Raw genomic sequence first — 26,853 nt, 5'->3', positions numbered from 1 at the left:
AAAAAAAAATACTACTTCCTTGTACAGGAACTAATTCTGAATTGATACGAAAATGATCATCTGGGAAGGCAAGAGTTGGTGTAGCAGCAGATAACCCTTGTTAAGGTATTTGCTTAGTTTATGGAGAGCTCTCTAAGAGAGAGAAGACTTTTTTTCTGTTACCCTAAACCTGGCCCCATTTTTCCTTGCAGAAACAGTTTCCAAAACCCAGAGGAAGCCCATATCACTGTACAGTAAAGCCAAACAACATTTGGTTTTGCTCAGCTAAAGTACATAGCTACAAGTATTTAGTTTCCAAACTGTAAAGTCTATCCATAGCCCTCAGATGAGAAAGAATATTAGGATTATAAACTCAATACTGTTTCAGATCAGCAGACCCCATTTGTATAACCCATTAGGCTTCAGTCAGAAAGTAATATAGAACACACACACAGGCTAACTAAACATACATCTAGCATTTGCCCAACTACCAAAATACCTATTTAAAACAAAAGTAATAATAAACAAAATTCCCCAGTCATGCAGTGCTCAGTAAATGTAACTACTGCGTGCTGAACCTCTCGGATGGGCACTGCCACATGCTTAGTGAGAGACAGAAACAGTGTCTACTGAGAATATGTCAGTTCATCAGTCCTGTCTTGTGTTTCTATGAGGCCAGAGCAAGCTACCTGTTGTTGAGAAGGATGCTGTAAAATAAGCTAACTTTTCAAGAGGAAATGAATACACCTCCACACACACACACAAAGTCACACCTTTTTTTTTTTTTATTTTTTTGTTTCAAAATATTCTTTTCTACTAAAAATGATGAATCCTAATAGCCTGTTTAAATTGTATGCCAGTGCAAGGAATTCGTCTCCTAACCTTCAGAATATCTGAATATTGCTGAGAGACCTAAATCTTTGTATGGTTATATCAGGATGCATCACACCCATGTAAGCTGTGTAAAGAAAAGTTGAACATTTCTTGCTACTGCTGCTTTCTGGCAACACTTTTTAATTCAGCCATCCCTTCCTTCTTTAGGAGGCACAAAAAGGGGCTGTCAAAAGTGTGCAGTTAAGAATGAAGAAAAAAATTTTTCATGCGATGATGGAATCTTGGTACCACAAACATTTGAATGGAAAATGTCTATTTTCTTAGAAAGGTTACGATGGAAAACACGATTTCATGCCTTTTTTTTTATCCCCCCCCCCCCCCCAATATCATGAGTGGTATTTGCTATTTCTTGATATTCCTTTCATTCTGTCTTACAAATTTATATTTAGATAGGTCTATTAAAAAAAAGTTCTGTTTTTCAAACAAAACCATCTACAATTGAGTTTTAGAAGATATACATACTATTGTATCACATTATTTATATTATATGTTATATTCTGTTCTATTCAAATCAGTTTTTAGCAACCATACTGTCAGTTAAAGACAGATGCACAAAAGAAATATTTTGATTCTATGTGCTGGGGTTTTTTTTGTTTTTTTGTTTTTTGTTTTTTTTATTAGAAGGTCATTGTTTTAAGCACTGATTACCAAGAAACAGTCTAATATGGTTATTCTAAAGCAAGCATACATGTGCTCACTGTGCTTGGACTGGAATTAACTAGGTCAGACTAACCAACTTTGGCTGTAGTTGGAATATGGAGAAGTCCTGTCTCTCCAGCCACAGAAGGCTATGCTCTCTGAGTAGCTAGTAAAAAAAGCCCTACTTTCTCCTTAAAATAGTAATGATATTGGATTTTTCTAACACCAGCATTGCCAGCTTTTTGTATTTCCTAACTTCACTGTCTTGAAACTATAATTACTCTGGTTTTGCTTTTTTTTTTTTTTTTCTGATCCAGCCACTATTATTTATCTCAGCTTTATTCAAACAAAATTCTCAGTGCAGCCACAACAACAGATCAAACTTGGCCTAAGTTGTATGCAAATGTGTTTGCTGTTTGAGTGGCACATTCAGAGAGCTTTAAATTCTAGAAAAATCAGGCCTCACCATATCTCCTAGGCAGACTGAAAAATATGACTAAATGACTGCAAACATCTGCATTCTGAATGTCTAAAATGTGGTTTTGGCATTGCAATTTGAGTGAATGCCAGTGAAACCGAATCAAAAATCACAGATAAGGCCAACTGTGTGATGTCAGTGCTTCTGTGCACAAGCATCTCGGCCCTGGCTGGCACTGAGAATGCTGATCTAAAAAGTCAGGATGATTTCAAGGAGGGGGAATAGAAATCTTTTTACTCCTCCTGCCACTCAGTGCCTCATATGTTGCTCTGATAGATTGTTACCATAGTGTCAAGATTTTTCCAAACACTTGAGCACTCTTATCAAAATCCATCATCAAAATTGAAAATATCTGTCACAGGTACCACTTCTGGAAGATGCATCCCATCAGACAGGTTATTAACAATAAAAAGGGAAGAGAACACTGTTCCTTGAGGAAGCTGTTAGGTCCTTCTCCCTGCTTCTTCCTGAAAGGTGTGAAAAAAAAAAAAGCAAGACAGGCCAATGTTCACCTAATTTTTCAGCAGCTCAGTTTTCATGGGCTCATTGCTCACTGAGTAGCATCCGCTCAGTGCTGCTTCAGCTTACAGCCATCAATCACAGCTAATATCAGCATATTTGAAAGATAGAATAATCCCACACAACAGTCATGCAGGAGCATGACTGGCTACAAAGCTAGCAGAAATCACATGGAGTCCTGGAGGCTATCAAGTTGAGTATAAGTCAGAAGTAGACTTTTTAATTACAGCTGTGAAGGCTAATTTCACACATTCATGGAAGTGGAGGAAGCAAGTCGAGAGGAATGATTAGTCTCTTCTTGGCACTTGTGAGGTGTCATCTGGAATAATGGGATCAGTTTTGGACTCCCTGTACAGAAAAGACTGACAGGAGACAGTCCAGCTGTGAACCACTAAGATAATTAGGGGGCTGTAGACATGGTACATGAGAAGAGAGGAAAGGCTGAGTTATTTCAGCCTAGAAAGAAGCAGCTTAGCTTTCTCTTGTGTCTAGGAGGGGAGCTAAATGTTGTCTTCAGATAATAGGTGGCTATAGAGAAGGTGAAGGCACCTCCTCTCTAAGAGGGGTGCATAGTGAAAGGATGGGTGAAATAGTTACAAAGTGAAGCAAGGGAAATTCTAATCAGATATATAAAGAAACAATCTTTCCAGTGAGGGTGGTAAAGAGTGGAACAGGTTTCCCAGAGAGCCAGTGGAATTTGCATTCTTGGAAATATTCAGAACTTGGCTGGACAGGGCCCTGAGCAGCTGGATTTAAATTTGAAGCCAGTAATGCGTTTATTAGCAGGTTGGACTGCAGACATCCAGACACTGCTTCCAACCTAAATTGTTCTCTGAGTCTATGAAGCTCAAGTAGTCTGCTACAGCATGAGTCTGCTACACCCTGTGTCAGAGAAACCCTCAGGGAGACTTAAACTTTATGATTTCTCTTAGGAATAAAGAGCTGTCTTACTGACCATCTTCAGGAGACAAGGAGCTGAAAGCACTGCAGAGAAAAGATATATTGAGATATTGGGTCTCATATGATCTTATATTGTGCAGACCCAGTGTCAGCATGAAGGGGACAACTTCAGCAGTTCTGCAACATTGATAGAGCTTGGTGTGGGGGAATTTCTCTTTTCCTTCATGGGATCTCTCTGCATGGATCCTTGCTAGTCAGACTCGGTGCAAAGGGCATAATTTGGCCTGTCTGGGAGAGCTTGGGAATTAAGTTAACTTGTATCTGCATTGAGTGGCTGAGGGCAGTATTACAGCTAACATGGGCAGGCATTCCTTAGAGCAGTTGAAAGCTATTACATTTCAGCACTGCCTTCACTAAAACCCTAGCAATCTCTCTTCTCCTTCCTACCCTGCCCTCAGTGGGAATATCTGATTCTAACCTTTTCACTCAAATTCCATGTAGCTCCTCTTTCTTGATGCTAGAAGACAGCCTTTCACACAATAGCAAAGATTTACAAAGTGGATACAGGCACCATTGTATCATGTGTTCCGTGGCAACTATTTAGCACCCTAAGTTTGCAAAAATCCAAATGATGTTTCTGTCCTTTATTAATGGTACTTTCCATCTGTTTACAAAGAGCATTCTGCTGCTTCTTTGTTACAGGCTGTACCCTGCCAGTGCAGCAAGCCCTACGGGAGGAGCTCACAATGGGATGCTTTGTAATTCACTTGAGAAGGGAAGAGCAGAGTCCCAGTGAAAGGCTGCAGGTGCACAGAGTCTAAGCCACTGTGGTGGATAGGGCTTTGAGCAACCTGGTTTAGTGGAAGGTGTCCCTGCCTATGGCAGGGACGTTGGAATTGGATGATCTTTGAGATCCTTTCCAACCCAAATCCTTCTATGAGGATCCTTCACATAAGCCCTATTCTGAATATATTGCTGCCTTCTCTGCAGTAATTTCAGTGGGGGTTGTGGGTTTGTATGGAACACAGCACAAGGCCCAGTGCTGCTCAGTGTATACTGCTCTACCTTAGGGTTTCTTTTCAATCTTTATCCCTGAATATGGGCTTGAACTTTGAATTGCCAGTTAGAATTGTTCCTAGTAGAAACTTTCTGTAGGAAATTCTATCCACATTTATTCCATTTTAGATAAAATAATATGGATACAGGAATTACAGCATTTGGAATTAAGGCTAAACTGAAAATATTATGTTTCTTTCAACAAGCTTATCAAAGCTGCTTTGGCATTTTCCATTTACAAAGGGCAATGATAAGTGTCAGCATACTTAGGAGCATCACAGGGCTGGACAGCCCTACTGCTTTTCTGCAGTCTCACAGAGCTTTTTTAGCAATTGGCTTACAGGCGATAAATGTTCAATGGCTAAGACAAGTGAGAGGAAGCACAGGAAGAGTCCTAATGAGACCCAGAACCACTGTTACCTCAGTAATGTGCTGGCATTCAGCTCAAACTGTTAGCAGGATGTAGATTTTCTGCTGAATTTATAATTCCAGCCTTAGGGATGCTATTTGCCATGTAAATCGGAATGGAAAGAAGCAGCTACAAGAGCTAGGGTAATATAAAGGTCTCTATTATTTACTGTGCTTTAGCAGGGATGTTGGACTAGGTGACCTTCAGTGGTCCCTCCAACCTCAACCATTCGGTGATTCTGTGATGTTACTGCAAATAAAGATGTGGGGAAAGTATGAGCAGTGTAGTTGTCAAAGCTGTGATCTTCATGGATCCATATGCAGGCATTCACCCCCCAAAGTGACAATGCTGTGGTACTGATGTTTCTCTTTCATGTGGCTAAGTGCTTTTGGAGCTCTATTGCAAGCTGTAGAGCCTCACAAAGAAATTAATAAAGAGGATTAATGTAGGGAAATTCCTGCAACTGGGCAGGAATTGGTTCTGATTGTTTAATTATGTCATTTGGTGGAATCCTGTCCATTCTGGGTCTCTAAAATTCCATGCCCATTTCCATGAGAAAAGAAAGATCCCCAAGATCCAGAACTTTCTGCCTCACATCCCTCTCCAGAGGAGAACAAGCAATAGCAGAGGTGAGAAGATGAGGTGTTGTTTCTCAAGGAAAGCAGAATTTCAGAAAGGAAGGCAAGATTAAGCTTTTCCTCACCAGTTAGTGAGACACATGGCACATTGTCTCCTGGAGTTACAGATTTGTGTCTGAAATCAAAGGTGTTCTTTCTACTTGGTCCATAGGTGTTCAGGAGTTTTTCTCACAGGAAGGGGAAACAGCCACATAGAGAGCTTAACACTCCTTCGTATGTCAGCACAGAAGGTGATCATACTTTGAATGCTGCTTTTCATTGTCGAGTGTAAAATTTCATGATATTTGGAGTCATAGCTTGCAGAACATTTAATAGCCACTGTACCTCAGGTACATTATATTTACTAAGCTACCTGATTATTAGGAATCTAGGATATATATCATGACATACCTATAAAAGAACAGGTTTAAAATCAGGTTAGTCATGTGTTTTACTATTATCAAAACTACATTAAAGGAGAAAGTTCCATCTCGTAATGATGCCAGCAAGGAGCTTATATCTTGCAGCACATACATCTTTACTTGTAGATCCATTATAAAGAAAGGGAAAGGACAGAAATATAAAATTAATTGCTTCTATAATTTGAAAGTGCTGTTCATAGGTACAGAATTTCGACCAGTTTTAAATTCAAGCACCCTCACAAAACCTGACACATTTCCACAAATATTTTCATACCATGCAGAGATATAAATTTTACATTTCAGGTTCTGCACCCCAGGACCTCAAACAAGTACTACAAGATGCAGTGTGTTTCCTACTCTAAAACCTGAATACCAGAAAGTTTTGTGACTTTTTCCTATTTTGACTTTGCACAAATCCCAGCAAGATCACGGTCTCTCAGCAAGACTTACTTTTACATGCAACACCTCTCCATCACCTCCACAATACCATACAGACTCAGCTAGCCCAGATGTTTCTGCACCACTCCATAGCACAGAAATGCCATGGAATGCCTAATAATGCTATGGTTAAACAGTGAGCAGTGCACTGCTTTTCTCAGTAAGGCTTTGTGCAGGCACAGACACTCACTGCAAAATCCAACCCTGGTCATTCATTTTTGCCTGCATCAGGAATTTTCCCAGAACATGAGAGCTGAAGTGGTATCAATAAATTGTGTGAAAAACCTGCACTTTTAAGATCCAAAAGGATTTTAAATGGTTTGCTTAATTTTGATTGAGCTAACCAAACAGAAGAAAAGAAGTTTCATATCATGCCAGCCTGGAAACATATGATCCATCTCTGACTAGCAAATCTTTTCTTTAATGAGGCAAATTTTGAAAGAAAATCAGAAACTTTTCACTAAGGAGGTATAGAAATAAAACATGATTTTTTACCCCTCTGCTTTTTCCCCTTTTTTTTTGTGCCAAAGCCATTTAGTCATATCTAGGCTAAAATCATACAGAACACCAGACTGAGGCTTTTGGCATGATCTTTAACTAAAAAGATTCACTTTTCTTTGACTATTGCTCCAGTTGTTTTACATATAAGCCACTAGGTATCTGTTCCTCCCCCTTCTGAGATTTAAAGTCCTTCTTTAATGTTAGATGTCTGATGTCCTCAAGAAAGAATTTTGGTTAGAAGCATGAAACTTCAATTAAGAGAATGGTTCTGTTTCTTAGGACTGCTGGTTAAAGGTACAGGGATGTAGAAAGCAGTTCATGCTTTCATCAATCACAGACCAGAAATGAAGGACACAACTTCCTGAATGCCCTGGACAGTTCTTACTATACAGTAACATTTCTATCTCAGCATTCGCTGGTAAGGAATTACTTTATCTGTTATACAAGTTGTGAAGTATATTGACCATACAGGGTCCACAATTCTTTTTACAGTTTAGTTTTTAACTGAGAAAAATACCAAGGGCTAATAATGACTTCAGCAGTAATAGCAGAAGACGTTCACTTACCCTATGATGATGCAGGAGATGGCAGTTCCCAAAAAGGCGTAGGTTAAAATTGATCCTAAGTTACGAAAAAAATGCCTCTGGGGAGGGAAGTTTGAAAAAAGTGCTTTGTAATATAGTCAATAAAAGAACATTCAGATGAGGCTGAAACACTGCATCTAGAAGTGACACTTGTTACAACCCCTATCTTAATCATAAGATGAAACAATATAGGCTACATCTTGTGTTTTGGAAATACAATTTAAGACGATTAATTTTTTGCCTGGTGGAATACCATCAAAGTTTTCTTTTTTATGTGTCTGGCCAAATGCTTCAGGATCATAACAGAAGTTCACATTGAAAATATCTGATGCAAATACTATCACAACCCATCCCTTGAACAAACAAAGCCCTGATGATGCATTATATAAAACACAGGTAGGCTGCTGCCTACATGCAGTGTCACCAGATTCAAAGTGGTTTCTTCTGAAAAGAGGAATGCTGAATTGTACAGTCAATTGTAAAGATGCAGAAACGGAGAAGAATGAGGTCTGGGCATCTTTCATTTTCTTCCATTCCTGTCAAGTTCTTCCCATGCAATGTAATTGTTAACTGACTCTTTTCTCTGTCATTGGCCTGGTAGATCTAGAAAGTAGCAGTCACATTCAGTCACTTTTGTAATAAAGAGACACATACCTTCTTTAAACTATATCCAGCATGAAATATAATGGGTGGCAGCAAAATATTGAAGAAGATGGAAGGATCAAATGTCATCTGCCAGAAAGGACGAAAGAGAGGGTAAGGACAAACAAAGTAGCATTTAATTTGATAGAATAGGTTTTAATTGTAACTTCTGATCAGGATGTGATGTGACTTGTTAAACTATAATTGTATAATCAGTTCTGCTGATTATACAGTCACGAAACCTGCCAGCACAGGTTTCTGTGTCCTAAAGTTTCTCAGTAAATCTGCTGACTGCTTCTGCAGCATCATTTCCATTGTAACACATCTTGTAAAATATAAGCCTTTTCTTCCAGGTTTTGATTTGAGGGTTTTGTGATGGCCTGAATTATTACCAGATCAACTATTTTACCAGTAACATCCTCAGGTACTTGCTGTTTTTTTCTATTTCGATGTGTGCTGATATTTTAAGTCATATTGTCAGGGAAATGAAACTGGAATTTGTTTCTGGTGACAGTTATCTATGTCTGTGTTACTGAAGATCCAATATATCAGTGTGTTATGAAACCCGAGAGGCACTGATGCTGTCCTATTGCCTACAAATCATGTATCTGTTGTGTAGGCAAATGGGGATTCCTTATATTCTCAATAAGCTAAGGACTAGTTTCAGCCATGCAAAGACTAATAGGATTTTCTGCAGACATTGCTAAGGTGCTACTTGCTTTCAGAACTGAAGGTATGCTACCAGGTTAGTCTCTTCATGGTTCCTGTTCCAAGCCACTGGCTGGCAAAGCAGCAGGTACCACTTCATCCTCTGTTACACAGCTTTTTACACTCATATGCCTATGTAATGACAACCCCATTCATGTGAAACACATTTTTTTTTCCCACAACAGCCAGAAACACTTTATAAAATACCCATTAAAATGTTTAAAGTAGTGCTAGAATAAGGATGGTGTTAGGCTAAGCAAAAAGTTCTTATTCCAGCTGTTGTTGGTACAATGTTCATATTTGCCTTCACCTTCAGGCACAGGGAGAGACCAAGGACAATACTCAGTCACTGCAAGTCATTACAAATAGTTTCCAGTAAAACAGAATCCTATTTCAAATCCCAGTATTTCTGGAGAAAAACATATTTTAATAAGCATGTGTACTGTAGACTGTTCTGTCAGTGGGCTATATTATGCCAGTACTTTTAAACGAGACAAGATGTAATTAACACAAAGGCTTGCAGCTCCTTTGTTCAGATAAAGTGATATTTTAAGGCTATTTAAGTATTCCAGATGAATTATTTAGCTTCAAAAGAGTAAGACTTGCCCACAAAATCACTTCTGTCTTCTTACTAGCAGATAGCTTGATTTGATAAACAGGAAGTGAGAGCTCAGCCTTTTGTTCCATTCTGCTGACTTTGAATTATAAAGTTGAAAAAAAAAATAGTTGGCAAATAATGTGCCAGCAATTTTAGCTATGCTGGTAACTTCATTGAAAACATGTCAGAAAAATGATTTTCTTCACTTGTGAACTAACAGCCTCAACTGTTAATTTTGGAATTAATTCAGCAAATATGTTAAAATATTTTTTCCACAGGCATCAGAAATCCTGACTGCATGTTTTATTATTCAAAACTGTGTTCCAAAGAATACACATTTGTAAGGCATGGCACAGTCTGTTCTTTCTGATAAATGCACTTTGTAAACTCTTAAATGGAGGTCAGAAGGGAAGTACAGTCACACAAAAACCAGAGCATGGTGTCACCATGTTTTCTGGTTTTTATGTTAGTGCTTTTGCCAGTCAGGAAGGCTGCCAGGCTTTGTTACTGTCTCCTAAACACTGCTGAGTTCCTCCCTCTTTCCTTTTTTATGTATTTTCATTTTAAGAAGGCATTTGCAAGATAATTGTGAAGGAAAAATGAGTGAAAATCCAAGCAGGCTGAAGCCTCTCCAGTAATACAGAGAAACCCACAATTCACAGCTGAGACTATGGAAAAAAGATTGGGCAATTCCTTGTAAGGGCAAGAGCAACTTCTGGGTAATTTAGTGCTCCTTTCTTGTAATACAAGTCAGCTTCAGTATACCAGGTCTGATGAAGATGTTTAAATGTAATGAATTAGTACATGTGCCTTGGAAGCTAAAGACACGCTTTGACTAGTACAAACCTCTTGCCACCATCTAACAGGAAAAAGAATGAAGAATCAGCGAAACCTGAGGAGTCTGACTGCCACAGTGTTTTCCTGTCTCCACCCACCACAACTCTAATAGTGTTCTAAAAGCCCTTGACAGGCTAGTTCTTTCTGAGAATGCAGTAAGGACAGACAGGCACACGACAGTGCTGCCTCAGCAGTGGATTTGAGCAGATGGTTAAGCCCTAATTCTGCTGAGTCCCCCAGTGTACATTCTAAGCTTAACTTAAAAGTTTTTATAATGATAAACACTATAATACACAGGGACATGCATTACTGTGCTAGATAAACACTAATACTTGGAGAAAAGGAAAATAATATATTCCAATATTGTAAGAAAACACTGTTTAGAAGCTTCATATGAATATATGATGTCTTTGAGCATAAAATCCGTGTTTTAAATAGTCCCTCTGCACTCCTGAATTCTTTAAATGGATGCTATTTTAAAAGAAAGTGAGTGTTACACGAAGTAAATATTGCAAGGGTGGGAAAAGAGACCAGTAACTAGTGGTGTCCCTCAGGGATCAGTGTTGGGACCGGTCTTGTTCAACATCTTTGTCGCTGACATGGACAGTGGGATTGAGTGCGCCCTCAGCAAGTTTGCCGATGACACCAAGCTGTGTGGTTCGGTTGATACGCTGGAGGGAAGGAATGCCATCCAGAGGGACCTTGACACCCTTGTGAGGTGGGCTGATGCCAACCTTATGAAGTTTAACCATGCCAAGTGCAAGGTCCTACACCTGGGTTGGAGCAGTGCCAGGCACAGCTACAGGTTGGGTAAAGAAGAGATTCAGAGCAGCCCTGTGGAGAAAGACTTGGGGGTGTTGGTTGATGAGAAAATGAACATGAGCTGGCTTCAGTGCTCTTGCAGCCCAGAAAGCCAACCGTATCCTGGGCTGCATCAAAAGGAGCGTGACCAGCAGGTCGAAGGAGGTGATCCTGCCCCTCTACTCTGCTCTTGTGAGACTTCACCTGGAGTATTGTGTGCAGTTCTGGTGTCCTCAACACAAAAAGGACATGGAACTGTTGGAACAAGTCCAGAGGAGGGCCACGAGGATGATCAGGGGACTGGAGCACCTCCCGTATGAAGACAGGCTGAGGAAGTTGGGGCTGTTCAGCCTGGAGAAGAGAAGGCTGCATGGAGACCTCATAGCAGCCTTCCATTATCTGAAGGGGGCCTATAGGGATGCTGGGGAGGGACTCTTCATTAGGGACCATAGTGACAGGACAAGGGGTAACGGGTTAAAACTTAAACAGGGGAAGTTTAGGTTGGATATAAGAAGGAAATTCTTTACTTTGAGGGTGGTGAGGCACTGGAATGGGTTGCCCAGGGAGGTTGTGAATGCTCCATCCCTGGCAGTGTTCAAGACCAGGTTGAACGAGGCCTTGGGTGATATGATTTAGTGTGAGGTGTCACTGCCCATGGCAGGGGGGTTGGAACTTGATGATCTTAAGGTCCTTTCCAACCCTAACTATTCTATGATTCTATGATTCTATGAAAACAATATAACTACAAAGTGAACTATTTGAATTGTTATATACTGAAAACAGAAAATACCATGACATGCAAAAGGCTGTAGACTACCTCCCACACTTCCCTTTTTGCATCCACCATGAATTGCCCCAGTGCTGTCTTCTCATGCTGGGGGATAGCCAGTGAAATCCCTGCTGAGGACTATGCAGTAATGAATGAATGTATGAGAACACTGTAAAGCATTTAAATGTTATAAAATCCCCCACTTATCTGTGGTGCTTTACATATATACAAGTTTGTACTTTTGTAAAATGTTTAAAGTTTGCAGTTACTTCTGCTGTATACAGGAGGCAATCCTCCCTTGCATTGTGCTGCCAAATGAAGTCACTTTTAAGACAGAGGAGAAATTAAGATATCAATAGTGTTTATAAAGTTTTGAGGGCAATGAATCCAAGGTAACAGATACACCTGCAAGTGAACTGTGTCTGCAGTAATGGGACTGTCAACTGAAAGAGTTCAGCCAACTATTCTGCAAGCAGACAGTCAGTTGTATGCTAAATGATGGGCAGGTTTCTATGGCACCTTACTTCCTTTCCTGTTCTCTTTCCTCACCTTTCTCACCCTAAATATAGAATAGCCTCTCTCTGTCTGTTGCATTTTAGCTTGAAACTTGTCTTCCTCTCTCACGGGTGTAAATAAATATCTTACACAGTTTAGAACAAAAATAATACAGGTTTTACCTTTTGAAGCATTGCATTGCCCTGGTGACCATTGACATTGTGGTGGCTGACCTCTCTTTTGTATTGATATTCATAGACCTGGTTAGTTATATTAAGAAGTAGAGTGGATCGCCCAGATTTCAGCTTTTCACATTCATAAACAGTTCCACCTTCAACATCTGAAGCTTTTGTTGCGTATTGTATAATTAACCCCATTACAAGACCTGGAGAATAAAAAAAGAACAAACCCAAAGTGATTCAGGTAATTTTAAGTATCTGATGATACACAATTACCAATCAAGACAAAAATGAACTCAAAGCTAGGACACCACCTTCTCAGTGTTGCCACCTTCAAGAAGGTACACCTCACTCCACACTTCATGGATGACCATAAAATATTCTTCCAAATTGGTAATTTCATTAGAATACAGATACTTGACATATGCTCCGTTGTGCTCCTATTTTTGTAACCCAGTTGCTGGAATCATTCTGATATAGTTAACTGAGTTGCTCATCCACTTAATTTTCAATAGATATTTAGAGAAGGGGGACGCCTGCATAACTAATGTGTTGTACTGAGCATATAAAAATCAGCTTTGATTTTGGTGATTTTACAAACTTCATTCATGAGGGCAAAACTGACAGAGTATTCTCAGGCACATTCTGCTTTCTGTAGAAGGCTATATATTTTTAAGACTGTATAAACATGTGAAAATCAAAGCAGGGAGAAGGAAAGGAAGATTTAAGACTAGGATTAATTGATTTGATTATCTACAAAGACAGGCACTTTGGCTCCCTTTACAGTTAACTGAAAGGAAAATACATTTCTGCAATTGTCCTCTGGAAGGTATGTGTCTTTCTATTGGCTCTAGTGGGAGCTTGCTTAAGTTATTTCCACCCTCAGAGACTTGGATTTGGTTTCAAATTTAATTTCCATGTTTATTTTATCTCCTATAAGTCTCATGTATGATGAACAGCTTTACAGCTACTAATTGTAAACACATTCATCAAATGCTAAGAATACTCAGATTGGTAAAAGACTTTTAAACATCTAGATAGATAAACTTATTAATGAGGGATAAGAAAAAAAAAATTATAGGAAATAGCTGATAAGCATCTGAAAAATATTATGCCAAAATTTAAGCTTTAGCAAGCAATGAGATGCCACGGTGATAAAAGTGATCATAAAGGCCTAGAGAGATAAATAGGATGTCTTTGTTACTGTCACATTTTCGCATAACAGAGTCTCTCTGAACCGCAGATTTCTATCTTTCATGTAAGGCAAGTTTGTAGCTTCCTGGACTGATGCTACAAGAGAGTAACAGCTGTATTGCTTGGTTAGTATACATAAGCATTTGCGCTTGGATTGTATCGATTGTTTGGTATGGGTGGTTTCTTTAAACTGCAAACTTTAGATAAGCAGTAGAAAATCCCAAGGCCACTTTCTTAAGTTATGCAGCATTTGTGCAAACAAATCAGACAATGAATCTAGATTTAGTAAAAGACACAATTCCTCAAAATCTTAGGGGAAATCATATATGGGAAAAGGGGAGCAAGCATTGCATGTGCTACTGTAAAAAAAGACTTCTATGACGGTCACCCTCAGATGTCCAAAATCATGAGTCAGAACCCAGGAAACCATTAATTAGCTAAAACAGTCAGGGTTTTCATCTTATTTTCGTTAGATTTCCTTAGAAGAACCACATCTTTGATTTTCTCATTCTGAGATTTCTTGAATGTGCACTATGTTGGCTAGTACAGCATATACTTTGAACCAAATTCTGTTTGATTGTTTTAAAAATGAGAACAAGTATTGTCAGTCATAGTAATGCAATTGCATTGAATTGTTCAAGGGTAAGTTATTTGAACCTGTAGTGTCAAGTTTAGACTAGGAATAGATGGCTGTTCTGTATTCTGAGAAGATATCTCAGCTGTGATCTTCAGCTGTAGTCTCAAGCTGCCTCTGTAGAAATTTTCTGGAATGGAAACAAATGCAAATACTGTAGATCCTAGTCCTACAGGACAGCTCTTGAGTACAAATAAATCCATTTGCAGGAAAGGAGTCTTTAAAAAGTATGATCATGGCAGCTGTATAGAAATAAAGGACAACGCTGACTGAGATTTGCAGCTGGAATTCAAGTTTGCCTTTTGGGTTTTCTTCTCTCAGCTTTATATCTTATCCTCTGATGGGCTCCAGAGATGAAATGATAGTGAAAGAATAGGAAAGTGACAGAGTATCCAGCAGCATATACATATTGGAGGAATTAAATTAGAGAAGATTCTAACAATCTATATTCTCAAGGCATCAGTGGGGCTTTGAGGTCCTTGTAGCTCTCAAGGAATCTCTATAATGTATTAAATTTTAACAAAATGTGTATGGGATCTATAATGATGGGCCGATTCAGAGTCTTCTCAAATGTTCTATAAAAGATTCAAAGACAACTGCTATCACTAAACTATATTGCAAGAGTCAATATAAATGATGGGATTGTATTTTTCCTTCAGTAATAATAAATGTGCCAACCACCCTATACAAAACCCCCAGTGAGTTAAAAACGTGGGAAGAGTGCATTTAATATTTTAGTAGGTGTATCACTTATGGAATGCACTTTCTGCTTTGGATCATTATATAACATTACTTTTGTGGTGGAATTCAGGAGCCCAGATCATATTCTAATAGAAGTAATTTATTTTTAAATAGGTGTATAATGTACTTTCTGTTCCCCTACTCCCCCTTCCAAACTCAAGTAATGCTTTTGTAATGTATCTTTGGGAACATTTTTTTATAGCTCAAGAAAAAAAAAAATAATTGGGAAATGTCATTTGGATGTCTGTGCCATGAAAAAAAAAAAAGACTAATATTTTCTAATTTCCTTGCAACTAGAGTTTTGTGGCAGAAAAATTAAACATGAAAATTTTCTCACAAAGTTCTGTGGGCTCTGGTAGGTAAAAACATACCTTCTGTACAAATAGTACAGATAGTTCTGATTTCATAGTGGCATGCATACAAAGCCTAGCTTTACCATGGGAGTCTAGGAACTAACGGCAGTTAAAAACCCCTGGATGTGAGTCAGAAAGGGTGCTACATCCATTACTTGGTATAATACATAGGTATTATACCAAGGAACTGATTAGCAGAAATAAAAAAAAATTCAAATAGTATTACATCAGTTAAGGTTGTAGGTAATTATAAACTGATGTAAGGCAAAACTTGAGTATACTCGCACAAAGTACAGCACCTATCTTGTATGCTAGGAGACCAAATCTGATTACAAATGTTTTTAGCTCAGCTTCCCCTTATTTAACACATTGTCCTTCAAAACTAGTACCATTTAATTCATGTTTTCAGCGCATTTAGTTAGGTGCAGCACTGAAAAAAGAAAACAGTGTAACCAATGTTTCAGATTTCTTTAAAGTCTCAATCATCCCTTGAAGTTAGATCTTGCAGCAAAGTCTCACTCTAACTACAGCTCAGTCATGTTTCAATGGAAGGCAGTGCAGGTTTTCCAGCTTCTTCAGCGGAAGCAGGATAAAATCCTTTCATAGAGTATTATAAAGGATTTCTTAAGTCACTCATTTCAAACTCCTCAGCTAAACAGGACTGTTCTTTCCTCAGGATTTTATCTAGTCAGCTGTTAGATGCCTTCCTTAATAACAACACTCAGGGGTGCAGTTTTAGCATTACTTGATTTCCTTGACATTTTAGAATGTCTTCCAGATTTCTTTGTTTGCCTCAAAAATGTTATTCCTCTCTTCACCTGCCCACTACACAATGTCAGTTTCTGCCTTGATCATGATTTTCCCACGCCCTCTGAATCCTGACAATCTTTCTTCATTATGAATGTTGTAGTCAGGAAGACAATGAAGTACTCTATTTTACTGGGGGCTAGAGAGTCCTCTTTTTTTCTGCAACTTGTTACATCCATTGCTGCCTTTAGGCTTCTCAGAATGCACAATCAGAAGGAAACTACAATTATTTCAGACAAGAGGCATAATGGATTTAGAAGGTGTAAGAATCATATTGCCTAATCGTTAGAGACCTCCACCAAAGTTTAATCAAGAACCCTGATTGTTCCTCACTTCCAAATGCGCTGCATGGGATCCTCAGAAGGGCTACTCTGAGTCAGCATTCACACTGCCCACCTGCCAGGTGATGAGCAATTGGAGGAAAGCAAAAAGGAGTGGTAGACCTTCAATCCCCCCCTTCCAATCCCCTCAGAACTTCCAGAAGGATCTCTAACCATTACAACACAAACCCATTTCTTGTGAGTGCTACAATGGCTGTGTTCTGTCATTCATCCTTTTAATGTTTTTGCTCCAGTCTGATCAAATAGTCCCACAGAGCAAAACTTTGAAGGCAGGTACATCTTCAATCTTCCTCAAAAATGTGTATTGTATTGGTGGGTTGATTGGTCGTGAGGTTTGGGGTTTTTTGTTGTTTATGATTCTGTGAAAGTTTCTTTCTGGCCACCTCTTGGAGGACTAGCCTCCTAATCAGAGGTAGCTGGTGGCACCTGTATGTAGCCCTGATACCTAAATTCTGGGAAGGGTGAGAAATCTGGATGCTCAAACCTAGGTTTTCAGTGTGTTAGCTCTGGGTTATTCCCGCACTACTGCGGAGGGCCATGACTTATGTATTATATAGGGAATTTGGCATCTAGTATTTTATGACCGAGGTACCTAATGATCCCAGGCCCTGTAGCAGATGGCTAATAGACACTGAAGTCTTTTATTGTCTAGTCTTAGGGCTGTTTTCTGGGGTCTGGTGTTGAAAGAGGGGCTACGTACTCTTACCTGAGATAAGTGGCATTCAGTTTTCATCACTGCTTGTGTAGATAATCTACCACACTAATTCTGACTGTACTGTTGTACAGCAAATGGTGCTGATAATATATATAAAGGATGCTACTCCCTTTCTGGGTGGCACAAAGTTACTCTTTTATATCCACCTGCCTCCTTATCCAGAAATTGGGAAGTAAGTAGAGTTTACTCTTTTGGGTCTGTTTGTCAAAGCAAGGTAAAGTGTTCAGGGAAACTTGCTCTCTGAGATATTGGAAAATCAAAGAATGAATGAACAACCGGGTAAGTGTGTATTTTTCTTAATTGTTGTGAGTAACTTTTCAGTATGGCTTCAAAACAAAACAATGTGAGTGTTTAAATACTTTCAAGCTAAGTGCCTTGAAATATACATATACATATATATATATGTACACAGGCAGGGTTTTCATTTGTGAAATAACGTGAAGTCCCTGTTGAACTAATTCTGGGTTATGCTATATGCTTTTGTTTTCTTTTCTTACAACTGCAGAAATTTTTGAATTTAAATATAATTATATTCAGTTATAGTTACACCATTGCTTTGATTAAAAAAAAAAAGTCTCAGTTTTTAAATGTAAAGTTTCTAAATGGACAGTTTTCCAGTATGGGCTTTTTCTAGCTGGAAATATTCAGCCTAAAAATTAATTTATTACAAAGCTTGTGTAAACTCATCCTTCTCCTCCCCTCTGCCCCGTTAAAACCCAGACCTTTTCTTTGTTCTAGACTTTAAATAGAACTTTCTATCAGGCTGTTCTTAGTGTTCAATTTGTGGCTGTTCAGCACTTTCCAGTAACTGCAAACTTCTTCCTGTTTTTGTACTTCTGTGGTGTCTGATTCCCCCCCCCCCCCCCCCCAATCTTCCTCCTGCTTCTCTTTCTCTGTCCTTTCCACTGCTATACACCTAAGGGTACACTGTTCTGATAAGGGATACAGACCCATGCATCATACTGTGGGCCACAGTCTGCAAATAAGTGGCCATATTCTGACACCTGAAGCAAAATTATTTGTTTCTTGTGCTACTATTCATGCATCTAGGAAATAGCTCAATGGGCTGGAGTAAAGCAAACTGTAGGGCAGAGACCTCTGGTTTGTACAAAACAGGTATAAATCAGAATTGTTCTGGTAATGAAGATAAAAACTCAAGGCAGGATTTAGCTCACTGTCAGTGCTTGGTGCCATGAAGATTTTCTTCCAGAGTTGCTGCCTGTTGATGGGACATCTCTATCGTGACCTCTGAAATTCCACTTTCTTTTCATCATTGCTATTCCACAATGCTAACCATACCAAAATTTCCAAGTATAAAGAGGACATAATCAGCTTTTTGGATCTTACAAATCAGCTTTTTTCCCTTGTTTGAAGGTTGCCATAAATATTGCAAGACTAAATAGTTTATTTACGATCATGAGGAATGTTTCCTTCATTCATGAATGTTTTAATAATTCAAAAGCTCTGCCCTGATGGAGCACTAATCTCTTAACTGAGCAAAAGAATATAATGAGCTGTTTAGCCTCATGAAGTGCAGATTATGGTCTGGATAGGCAGCAAAACAACCAAAAGACAGACAAAATTCTAATTAAATAGTGAATTATTTGTGTAATTTTGAATTCCACTATATTTAATTTCTATTTTGATAGGCTTTTGTCTAAATCTTCAACAAATGTCACCAGCCACATATAGGAAACAGTGGAATAGTGTAAAGGAAGGTGGTATAGAAGAGTCACCCATGTAATTAGAAAAACTTTATAGTAACTTACAAGCCAATTATAACAAATATGTTGCCCAGTGTTTAATGGTTTGTCTTTTAAGAGATGCTAATAGAAATGCAAAAAGAAAATGTAATTTCAGCTGTGCTCTGTAGCTTACAACCTGTAAAACTGTTAAACAATAATCTAGGTGATGTCGGAGAATGAAAACCATTGTGTTTAAGCATTGTGTGCTGTTTAGTTCTGCCTCAACTGATTCAGTTGAAGCATGTTTTCTATGGGTTTCTATGTGCAACAGACTTCAAGATTACAAAACTGGCGTACGATCAAATAAATAGTTTTTCACAACTTTAAAATACCTGCGAAGCAGACGAGAAATGAGAGATCCCACACAACCAGGTGTTAGGGGCTCAGTGACTGGCTTAATACAAGAGTTTCTTGTTTACTTGCTTTCCTTCAAAGTATCAAGTCACTTGTGAAGAAAGTAAATGAACTAAGATGGTGAAATGGCCTGTGTTCTTGAAATTTCACACAGTCAATCTAGCTAACAAAAAAGTTTGAAGGGGATGCAAGGAAAACTAATCTTCAGCTGCAGTCCTTCTATGGAACTGAAATGATCTTAAAATCCTTGATATAGAAAGAACAATGAAACTTTCTCTCAAAATGCAGGGGTTGGTTAACTGTTCTGTAGCAGGCTTACAGCTGAACCTCCATAGGTGTGCCATGATAAACAAATACTCTTCAGAATATGTAATCTTAACAAAACCAGTTTTGGAGAATACACTGTTTGGGTATATGATGTACATAGAATAACTTTGAATCAAAACAGGTTGACATTTAGATATGGAATAACTGTGCTGCTGATTTATATGTTCCATTTTGACAGTGTCACCCTCCTCTATGGCACAAGAAATGGCAGTCACGCACTTTTCTCAAAGTGAAACAACAGTAGAGAGAGAATGACAAGAAAAATCGCTATACATGTAAGTGTATGCCATTATTAAATTAGTAAGTACTTTTATCAGTGGACAATGCAGAAAGTTCTACATGAAAGTGATACACAATATTGCAAAACTTCATTAAAGAAGATGAGAACTAGACAGGGAAACTGAAATTACAGTACAATGACAGCATTCAGAGATTTGAGTGAGGCATTCTTTGTGGTGTGTCTTTCAAAGGCACAGGGAAAGGGCATAAGAAAAATCTCAAGATCATTTAAACTTTATCAGACAACCTGTTTTGTATCCACAAGGCTCCTTAGTATAACACCTTTATATGTTATACAAAACAAACAGGGAAAATAAGCAAATTATATAGTCTCTTTCACTGAGGGCATTTCATTCTTTTCAAAACAGTAAACTCCTTAATTCCCAAAGTGTCAAAGCTGTTTGAAAACAGTAAACTCCCTAATTTCTGAAGTGGGCTGTCTGCCCACAGAGGAACATAACATGCACATCGTGAAGACAACCAGCTCATGATAGTCACTGCCTTAAAAAGTCAGCCTCTAGCTACTTTATGAGAGATGCTGTTATATTAGTATTTTAGTGTACAGTTATGGACTGTATGGACGACAGTATGACGACACTTCATTCAGCACATTTTCTGAGCTTTGTCAGCACTTGATTTCAAATGCCTGATCATAAATATGCAACTAGTCCCATGTTAAGCTGGCACTTGAATTTATACTCACCATAGAGCATAGCTCCTCCGGTTTCATGCAGAAAGCGGAATCGATGGTTTTTAAACAACCAAATTGTTAATATTGTAAGAATGAGCAGAAAGTTAAAGACTAGCAGCTCCACAGCTCCCTGATGATAAAACTGATCTTCATCTTTCACTGATATGTATTTCTTCAACTTCTCCATTTCGTTCCCTTTGTGGTTGTGGGAAATATGTGCAAAACAAAAGAAGAAAAAAAAAAATCACAGGAAGGAAAGTATTATTGCCTTTGGTACAAAACCTCCAGATACTACAGAAATTCACAGCAAGCACATCTGTTTCATTTGCAGCCTCATGGTAAAGTGCCCCAGCTCAGAATTCAGCTGGATTCTAGTTACAGCTTCCTGTTTCTCTCTTAAAGCTGCCCTGTCTCATTTTGAATGTTACAGTTGCGTAGCCGGGCTGCGCTTGCTCTGGCTGTAGATGTACAAATCGCCTCCAAGGTTCAGGCTCTGTCAACCTCTAAAATTCTGTTGTAAAACTTAGTCCATGTTCACAGTGTTCCTGTAGTTTACAGTGTAATCTGAATCCTAAAAATCATATTTTGTCTTGATAGTTTCAGATAGAAAAAATGAGATTAAAAAACAGCATAGCAACCTTCGTTGCATTTTTGAATCTTTCCTCTTTCCCACTTTTAAATGCAAGTGACATAAAATAAAGGTGGTGTTTTACTATGGTGCAAAGACAGAAGAAAACAAAGTAAGGAATAAGGATTTCAAGATTTAGACCTTGAACTTCTTGTGATCCTACAGAAAGACTGAGCACTCTCTGTAAAAGCAAGGGTCCGATTACCTGGGATTAAAAGCACTTAATCCCCCCATCAAAGTGAATAAATGAAATGTGGAATTTGCTTTCCATCATTTCTGCTGTTTGTATGATTTCATTTACATTACTCAAGCCAGGAAAACTGTAGAACTTGTTCTACAACTTATAGCTAATATGGAAGTTTTTCTGTCTGAGCTCAAGGCTGCAACACGTGTTATACTGGAGAATTCCAAAATAAAATTTAAAAAAAAAAAAAACAACAAAAACCAGAAAACTGATTCTCACTAAAAAAAGGACAATATTTTTTTTTTGTCAAAATCTTATAAAATTTATTTTTAAAAAAGTCATTGGGCCAAGCTAATCTGTACAGAGACCATTCCAAGTCATTTATCTGTCAAAGGTGAATAAATCAGAAGTACTTAGATATGTAATTTCAAGGCTGTAGCTCATAATAATATGAGACCTCACCTGGAGTCTTGTGTGCAGTTCTGGTGTCCTCAACATAAAAAGGACATGGAACTGTTGGAACAAGTCCAGAGAAGGTCCACGAGGATGATCAGGGGACTGGAGCACCTCCCATATGAAGACAGGCTGAGAAAGTTGGGGCTCTTCAGCCTGGAGAAGAGAAGGCTGCGTGGAGACCTCATAGCAGCCTTCCAGTATCTGAAGGGGGCCTGTAGGGATGCTGGGGAGGGACTCTTCATTAGAGACTGTAGTGATAGGACAAGGGGTAATGGGTTAAAACTTAAACAGGGGAAGTTTAGATTGGATATAAGGAGGAAATTCTTTCCTGTCAGTGTGCTGAGGCACTGGAATGGGTTGCCCAAGGAAGTTGCGAATGCTCCATCCCTGGCAGTGTTCAAGTCCTGGCTGGACAGAGCCTTGGGTGGCATGGTTTAGTGTGAGGTGTCCCTGCCCATGGCAGGGAGGTTGGGACTGGATGGTCTTGAGGGCCTTTCCAACCCTAACTATTCTATGATTTGATGAATGTTCCTGAGGAGGCACTCTTGCTTCAATCTATAGTGTTTTAAAATAACTTTTACTATTCTATGGTTCTATGAATTCTGTCCTCCATGTAAACAAATTTTCTCACATTTTACAGGTTTTCATTTATTCGTTCACTTTGTATGAAAAGCAGTTTCCTTCTAGTTTTTTTTTTTAATTAATGCTTTACCTTCCTTACCAGATACCAGATTTTTTTTTTTTTTTTTGAAGTATCACTGTTTTGTTTTGGTGTTGTTTTGGGTTTTTTGGGTTTTGGATTTTTTTTTTTCCTTTGCTTTAGAGACACACTGAAGGCATTTTCAGGCTTCTTTTATGTAAGACAAGACATCTGTGTCAGAAAAAGCTTCACTGTCCCCAGGAATGAGAATTTAGACACTAGCAATGTTATTTCAGACATCACAAAACCCTGCCCTTGTTGAAAAACTCTGGGGGGTTTATGTCTGTTTGTTTTAACTGGTTTTGTTTTTTCTATTTGTTTTAATTGTTTCTACTGAACTAAACACCACAAGCCTGTTCCAAGATTCACTTTTTTGGTAGGTTATAAGTTTCTTGAGTCTTAACAACATAAGGGCTTCATAAAAGACTGTATATGAAAAGTAACACCAAGTGTCGCAGCTCTACAAACTTTTCATCATGTGCTTAAGTCTTCAATTTTATCACTGAATCAAGCCGCACTTTCTGTATAGGTTTTGGACTTAAAAGTAATCTAGACTGTCTTGGTTTAAACCCAGTCAGTCAGCTCCTTCACTCACTCCCCCCCTTCTTTACCTCCCCATACTCCTGGAGGGACAGAGAGGAGAATCGAAAAGAATGCAACTGCCAGGGGCTGAGATAAGAACAGTTTAGTAACTAAGGTATAACACAAATCACTACTGATACCACCAACAATAATAATGATAAAGGAAATAACAAGGGAAGAGAATACAACACCTCACCACCCACCAACTGATAACTTCCCCCACCCCGCCTGACCAAGCACAGACCGATACCTAGTCCAGCTCCACAGTCCACTAGCCCTTCTGGGTAACTGCCCCCAGTTTATGTAGTGGGCATGACGTGCTGTGGTATGGAATACCTCTTTGGCTGGTTTGGGTCAGGTGCCCTGTCTCTGCTTCTTCCCGGCTTCGCCTCCTCCCTGGCAGAGCATGAGACTCACAAAGTCCTTGGCCAGACCAAACATTTGAGCAGTAACTAAAAACATTGGTGCTATCAGCACTGTTCCCAGGCCGAAAGTCAAAAACACAGCGCTTCATCAGCTACTAAGGAGAAAAAAATGACTGCTACTGCTTAACCCAGGACATTATCCACCCCTTATTCCATACCATTCACGTCATGCTCAGATCCCATGTTTTCAATATACCATCACTCTTATCTCAGTGCACTCTAATCTTAGTGCATGGACCAGTCCCTATAAAGCTGCTCAGTCCATCTGGTCCATGATGTCAGGCTCCATCTCTTGTAACAGTCTTTCGGGGCAGGAGAAGCTGTGTGCAGTGTTCACACTCGTGAATGATCTGGGCAATAGTGTCCATTGCTAAGTCCACCCCTCGATCATGAGTCCATCTCTATGTTGCATCTCTGCTCTGTTGGCCTGAAGTGCCATGGGCCCACCAGGCTCAAAATAATTCACTGTCCCCTTCAGCAGTTTCTGCAGCTTGCTGCTCCATACAGCTGCCTTCCATCTCCAACACTTCCAACGCACTGGACAGGCCCAGTGGACTAGATACTTGCCCATACGAGACACAGACTTTACTGATAGTTAAAGGGCTATGTTTCTTAATATTGGCATAATAAAAAGGTGTTTATCCTTCAAGAGCTTATTGCTGTAATGGAAAAGAGCTCTGAATAAAAGGTGATCTTAGTATTAGCTTTTGGCATTTGCTTAGTTACGTTAAGTTTCGTTTATAAATGGGAACTGGTGATAATGGCTGAGGACATTGTGAAGCAAAATTTTCAGATCTGAGTTTTAAGTTACTAATAACTTCTAAGGGGGCCAGATGTTCTGCTGCAGCAATCCACATAAAAGTTCACTTCTATATTATTGCTCTGCAATAAAATATGCAAACATGTGAAGATATGATGATTAAGGAAAGCTAACTATCTGATGCAACATGTTGCAAGTGGTTATTTTATACATAAATTACTGGTGGAAATATACGGCAACTAACTGGTCCAGGATCTTAAGAATGCTTTTTGCTTTTAATAATCTGATGACATTTTGGCATGTATAAGCTACTCAGAAGTATGCCCCACATGTTCAGGGTCATACATGGAGAACAGCTAATGTGAAACCTGTAAGTAATAAAAAAGCCTGAATTAAAAGTTTCAATCCAGATAGTTTTGTTATATTTTGTGATGAATAGTATGACTTTATTCTCTGAATTATTGTTCTCTGTATACCATATTATTTTATTAGAAATATAGGTACACCTGTAGAACCAGATACCTCTTGAGCTAAATGAAACAAAATCACCTCTCCAGTGTTTCTGCATGAATGTTTTGTGAATTACGGTTCTGGAAAAAAACCATGAGTCTGGATAGATGAGAAGTAGATGAGAAGCAGCTTTACTGAGAAAGTGGAGGTAGCTATGAAAAAACACAGAAACACGTATGGCCTCAGAGAACCTTATCAGTGTTTGGAAGATCTCAGTTGAAAAACTTTTGGCACTGTGACCAGATAATCTGTTTAATCTTTCTGTGCTCAGGTCTTTCCATGTTCTTATACATAACCACAGTTTCAGCAGTATCCAGGCCCTTCATCAACTTCCCCTCCTAACTGGAACAACCCCTCTCCAAGTTTTGGTTGGTTTGAAGGTCAGATAGAACAACAGAGTTTTGCAGCAGCTGCATCATATTTGCAATACTGATAATAAATGATAAATCATCACAAAGGAAGGAAGGTGTCGTGGTTTAAACCCAGTCAGGTAATGGGGATATGGATAAAATAAAAAGTTACTTTTTGGCTTTCAGAACAGGCTATTTATTGGGTGAATGAAGAAAGTTTTCACAGGGAAGATATTTTGAGTATTATTTAACAGGTCAAATACAGAGCCAAAATAAGTTAAAGTTCCTGTTGGAAGGTAGTATGTCAAGTAATTCTCATAATACCTTGCTCTTACTACAACTAATATTTGCTTCATCTCCCTTGGCATGTCATTTTTATGAACAGAGGTGGTAGCAGTCTTGCTTATTTTCTATGTTCACCTTATCAACTCTACTTTATGAATTCTACAGAATAATAATCCTTTCCTCCCTTAGCCTGGCAGATGTAGAAGTCTGCTCTTACAGAAACTATTAAGATTAAATAGAAAGCAGAAAAGGCCTTGTAAATCAGTAGAGAGATTCTCATCTTGGAAAATATAAAGTCAGAAAAGGAGCACAATGCAAAAATTGTAATTAATTATAGTAATTATAGTTATTGGGAATTCCAAGCAGAGAGACGATGCTTTGACAATTATGCAAGCATAGGAAAAGTACAGCCAAAAGTAAAAACAAACATTGAAAACAGTGCATCTAAATACGTAAATAAAAACTGAAGCAAAACCAGTTCTGAAACTGAGAAATCAAGCACATTGCCAGTGCACAGATAAAAAATGTTCTGTCATAGCTCGCTTGCCTAAAATCCCCAGGCAGGCTGGAACAGGATTACTGGGATCACAACTGGTTATCCTTCTCTAATCCATTCCAGCCAAGAAGATCTGCATTGCTAGCTCCTGTTCTTATACAGAGCTGCTTATGAATTAGTGTGGGCTAAGGCCACTTAGGGCCACTAAGCCCCCAGTGGTGGGCTAAGTGTCAATCTATAACTGCCAGACCTCAGTGTATTTGGAAATCTGTTCTACTGCTTAGAAGAGCCTTTCTATGAAATGAATTTATTTGCTGGTTGCTACTGACCTTACCCTCTATTTTTCTTTTTTTTTTTTTAATTTTTTTAATTTTTTAATATTTCTTTCTTTTTTTTCCTGAGGTCAGACTAGTATTGCTGGTATTCTATCTACATGGGTCACAGCATCTCTAGTGACAGAAACAAGTCCACATAATCTATATATCTGTGACGTTACAGTTATTACTTTTAGCTGAAAAATAGATTTAAAAATAATTCCTGCTTACTGGAATGCATCTTTCTATGCAGAATGCACTACCTTGTGATTTTGGTTTTAGGTTTTTTTTTTGCCCCTCCTTGGTTCAAAGCCTATTTTACTGCCTAATCAAAATACAATATTAGTTATGATCAGTAAATCGAGTTCAGTGAAACTGGATTTTCAATCTCCCAAGAGAGTTGTGATATTTCTCCTCATTTGCCACTGCCTCCAGACATTGTATCAACACAGGAAAACCTTTCCTCCCTTTAGAGCACTAATGAGCTCAATGCACCCTGTAATGTAACAACCAGCTC

General features: G+C 38.7%; 1 protein-coding gene across 1 annotated transcript in view; it reads right to left on the bottom strand.

Moving 5' to 3' along the window:
* SLC9A9 (solute carrier family 9 member A9) overlaps positions 1-21,029 on the bottom strand; it is a 195,756-nt gene extending 174,727 nt beyond the window's left edge. Inside the window, exons 1-4 of the mRNA XM_061452903.1 lie at positions 20,659-21,029; positions 12,469-12,671; positions 8,091-8,168; positions 7,419-7,495 (exon numbers count right to left, since the gene is read on the bottom strand). Of these exons, the coding sequence (XP_061308887.1) occupies positions 7,419-7,495; positions 8,091-8,168; positions 12,469-12,671; positions 20,659-20,833 (533 nt within the window). The 5' untranslated portion in view covers positions 20,834-21,029. The remainder of the gene's footprint in view (positions 1-7,418; positions 7,496-8,090; positions 8,169-12,468; positions 12,672-20,658) is intronic.
* Between the last annotated feature and the right edge of the window lie 5,824 nt (positions 21,030-26,853).

This window comes from Pezoporus flaviventris, unplaced genomic scaffold (genome assembly GCF_033815535.1).
Source record: "Pezoporus flaviventris isolate CSIRO_AGI_PZ_B2104156 unplaced genomic scaffold, CSIRO_AGI_Pfla_v1 ptg000013l, whole genome shotgun sequence".
Lineage (NCBI taxonomy): Eukaryota > Metazoa > Chordata > Aves > Psittaciformes > Psittacidae > Pezoporus > Pezoporus flaviventris.
Note: the sequence above shows the minus strand (reverse complement) of the source record. Positions and strands in the feature narration are given on the sequence as shown.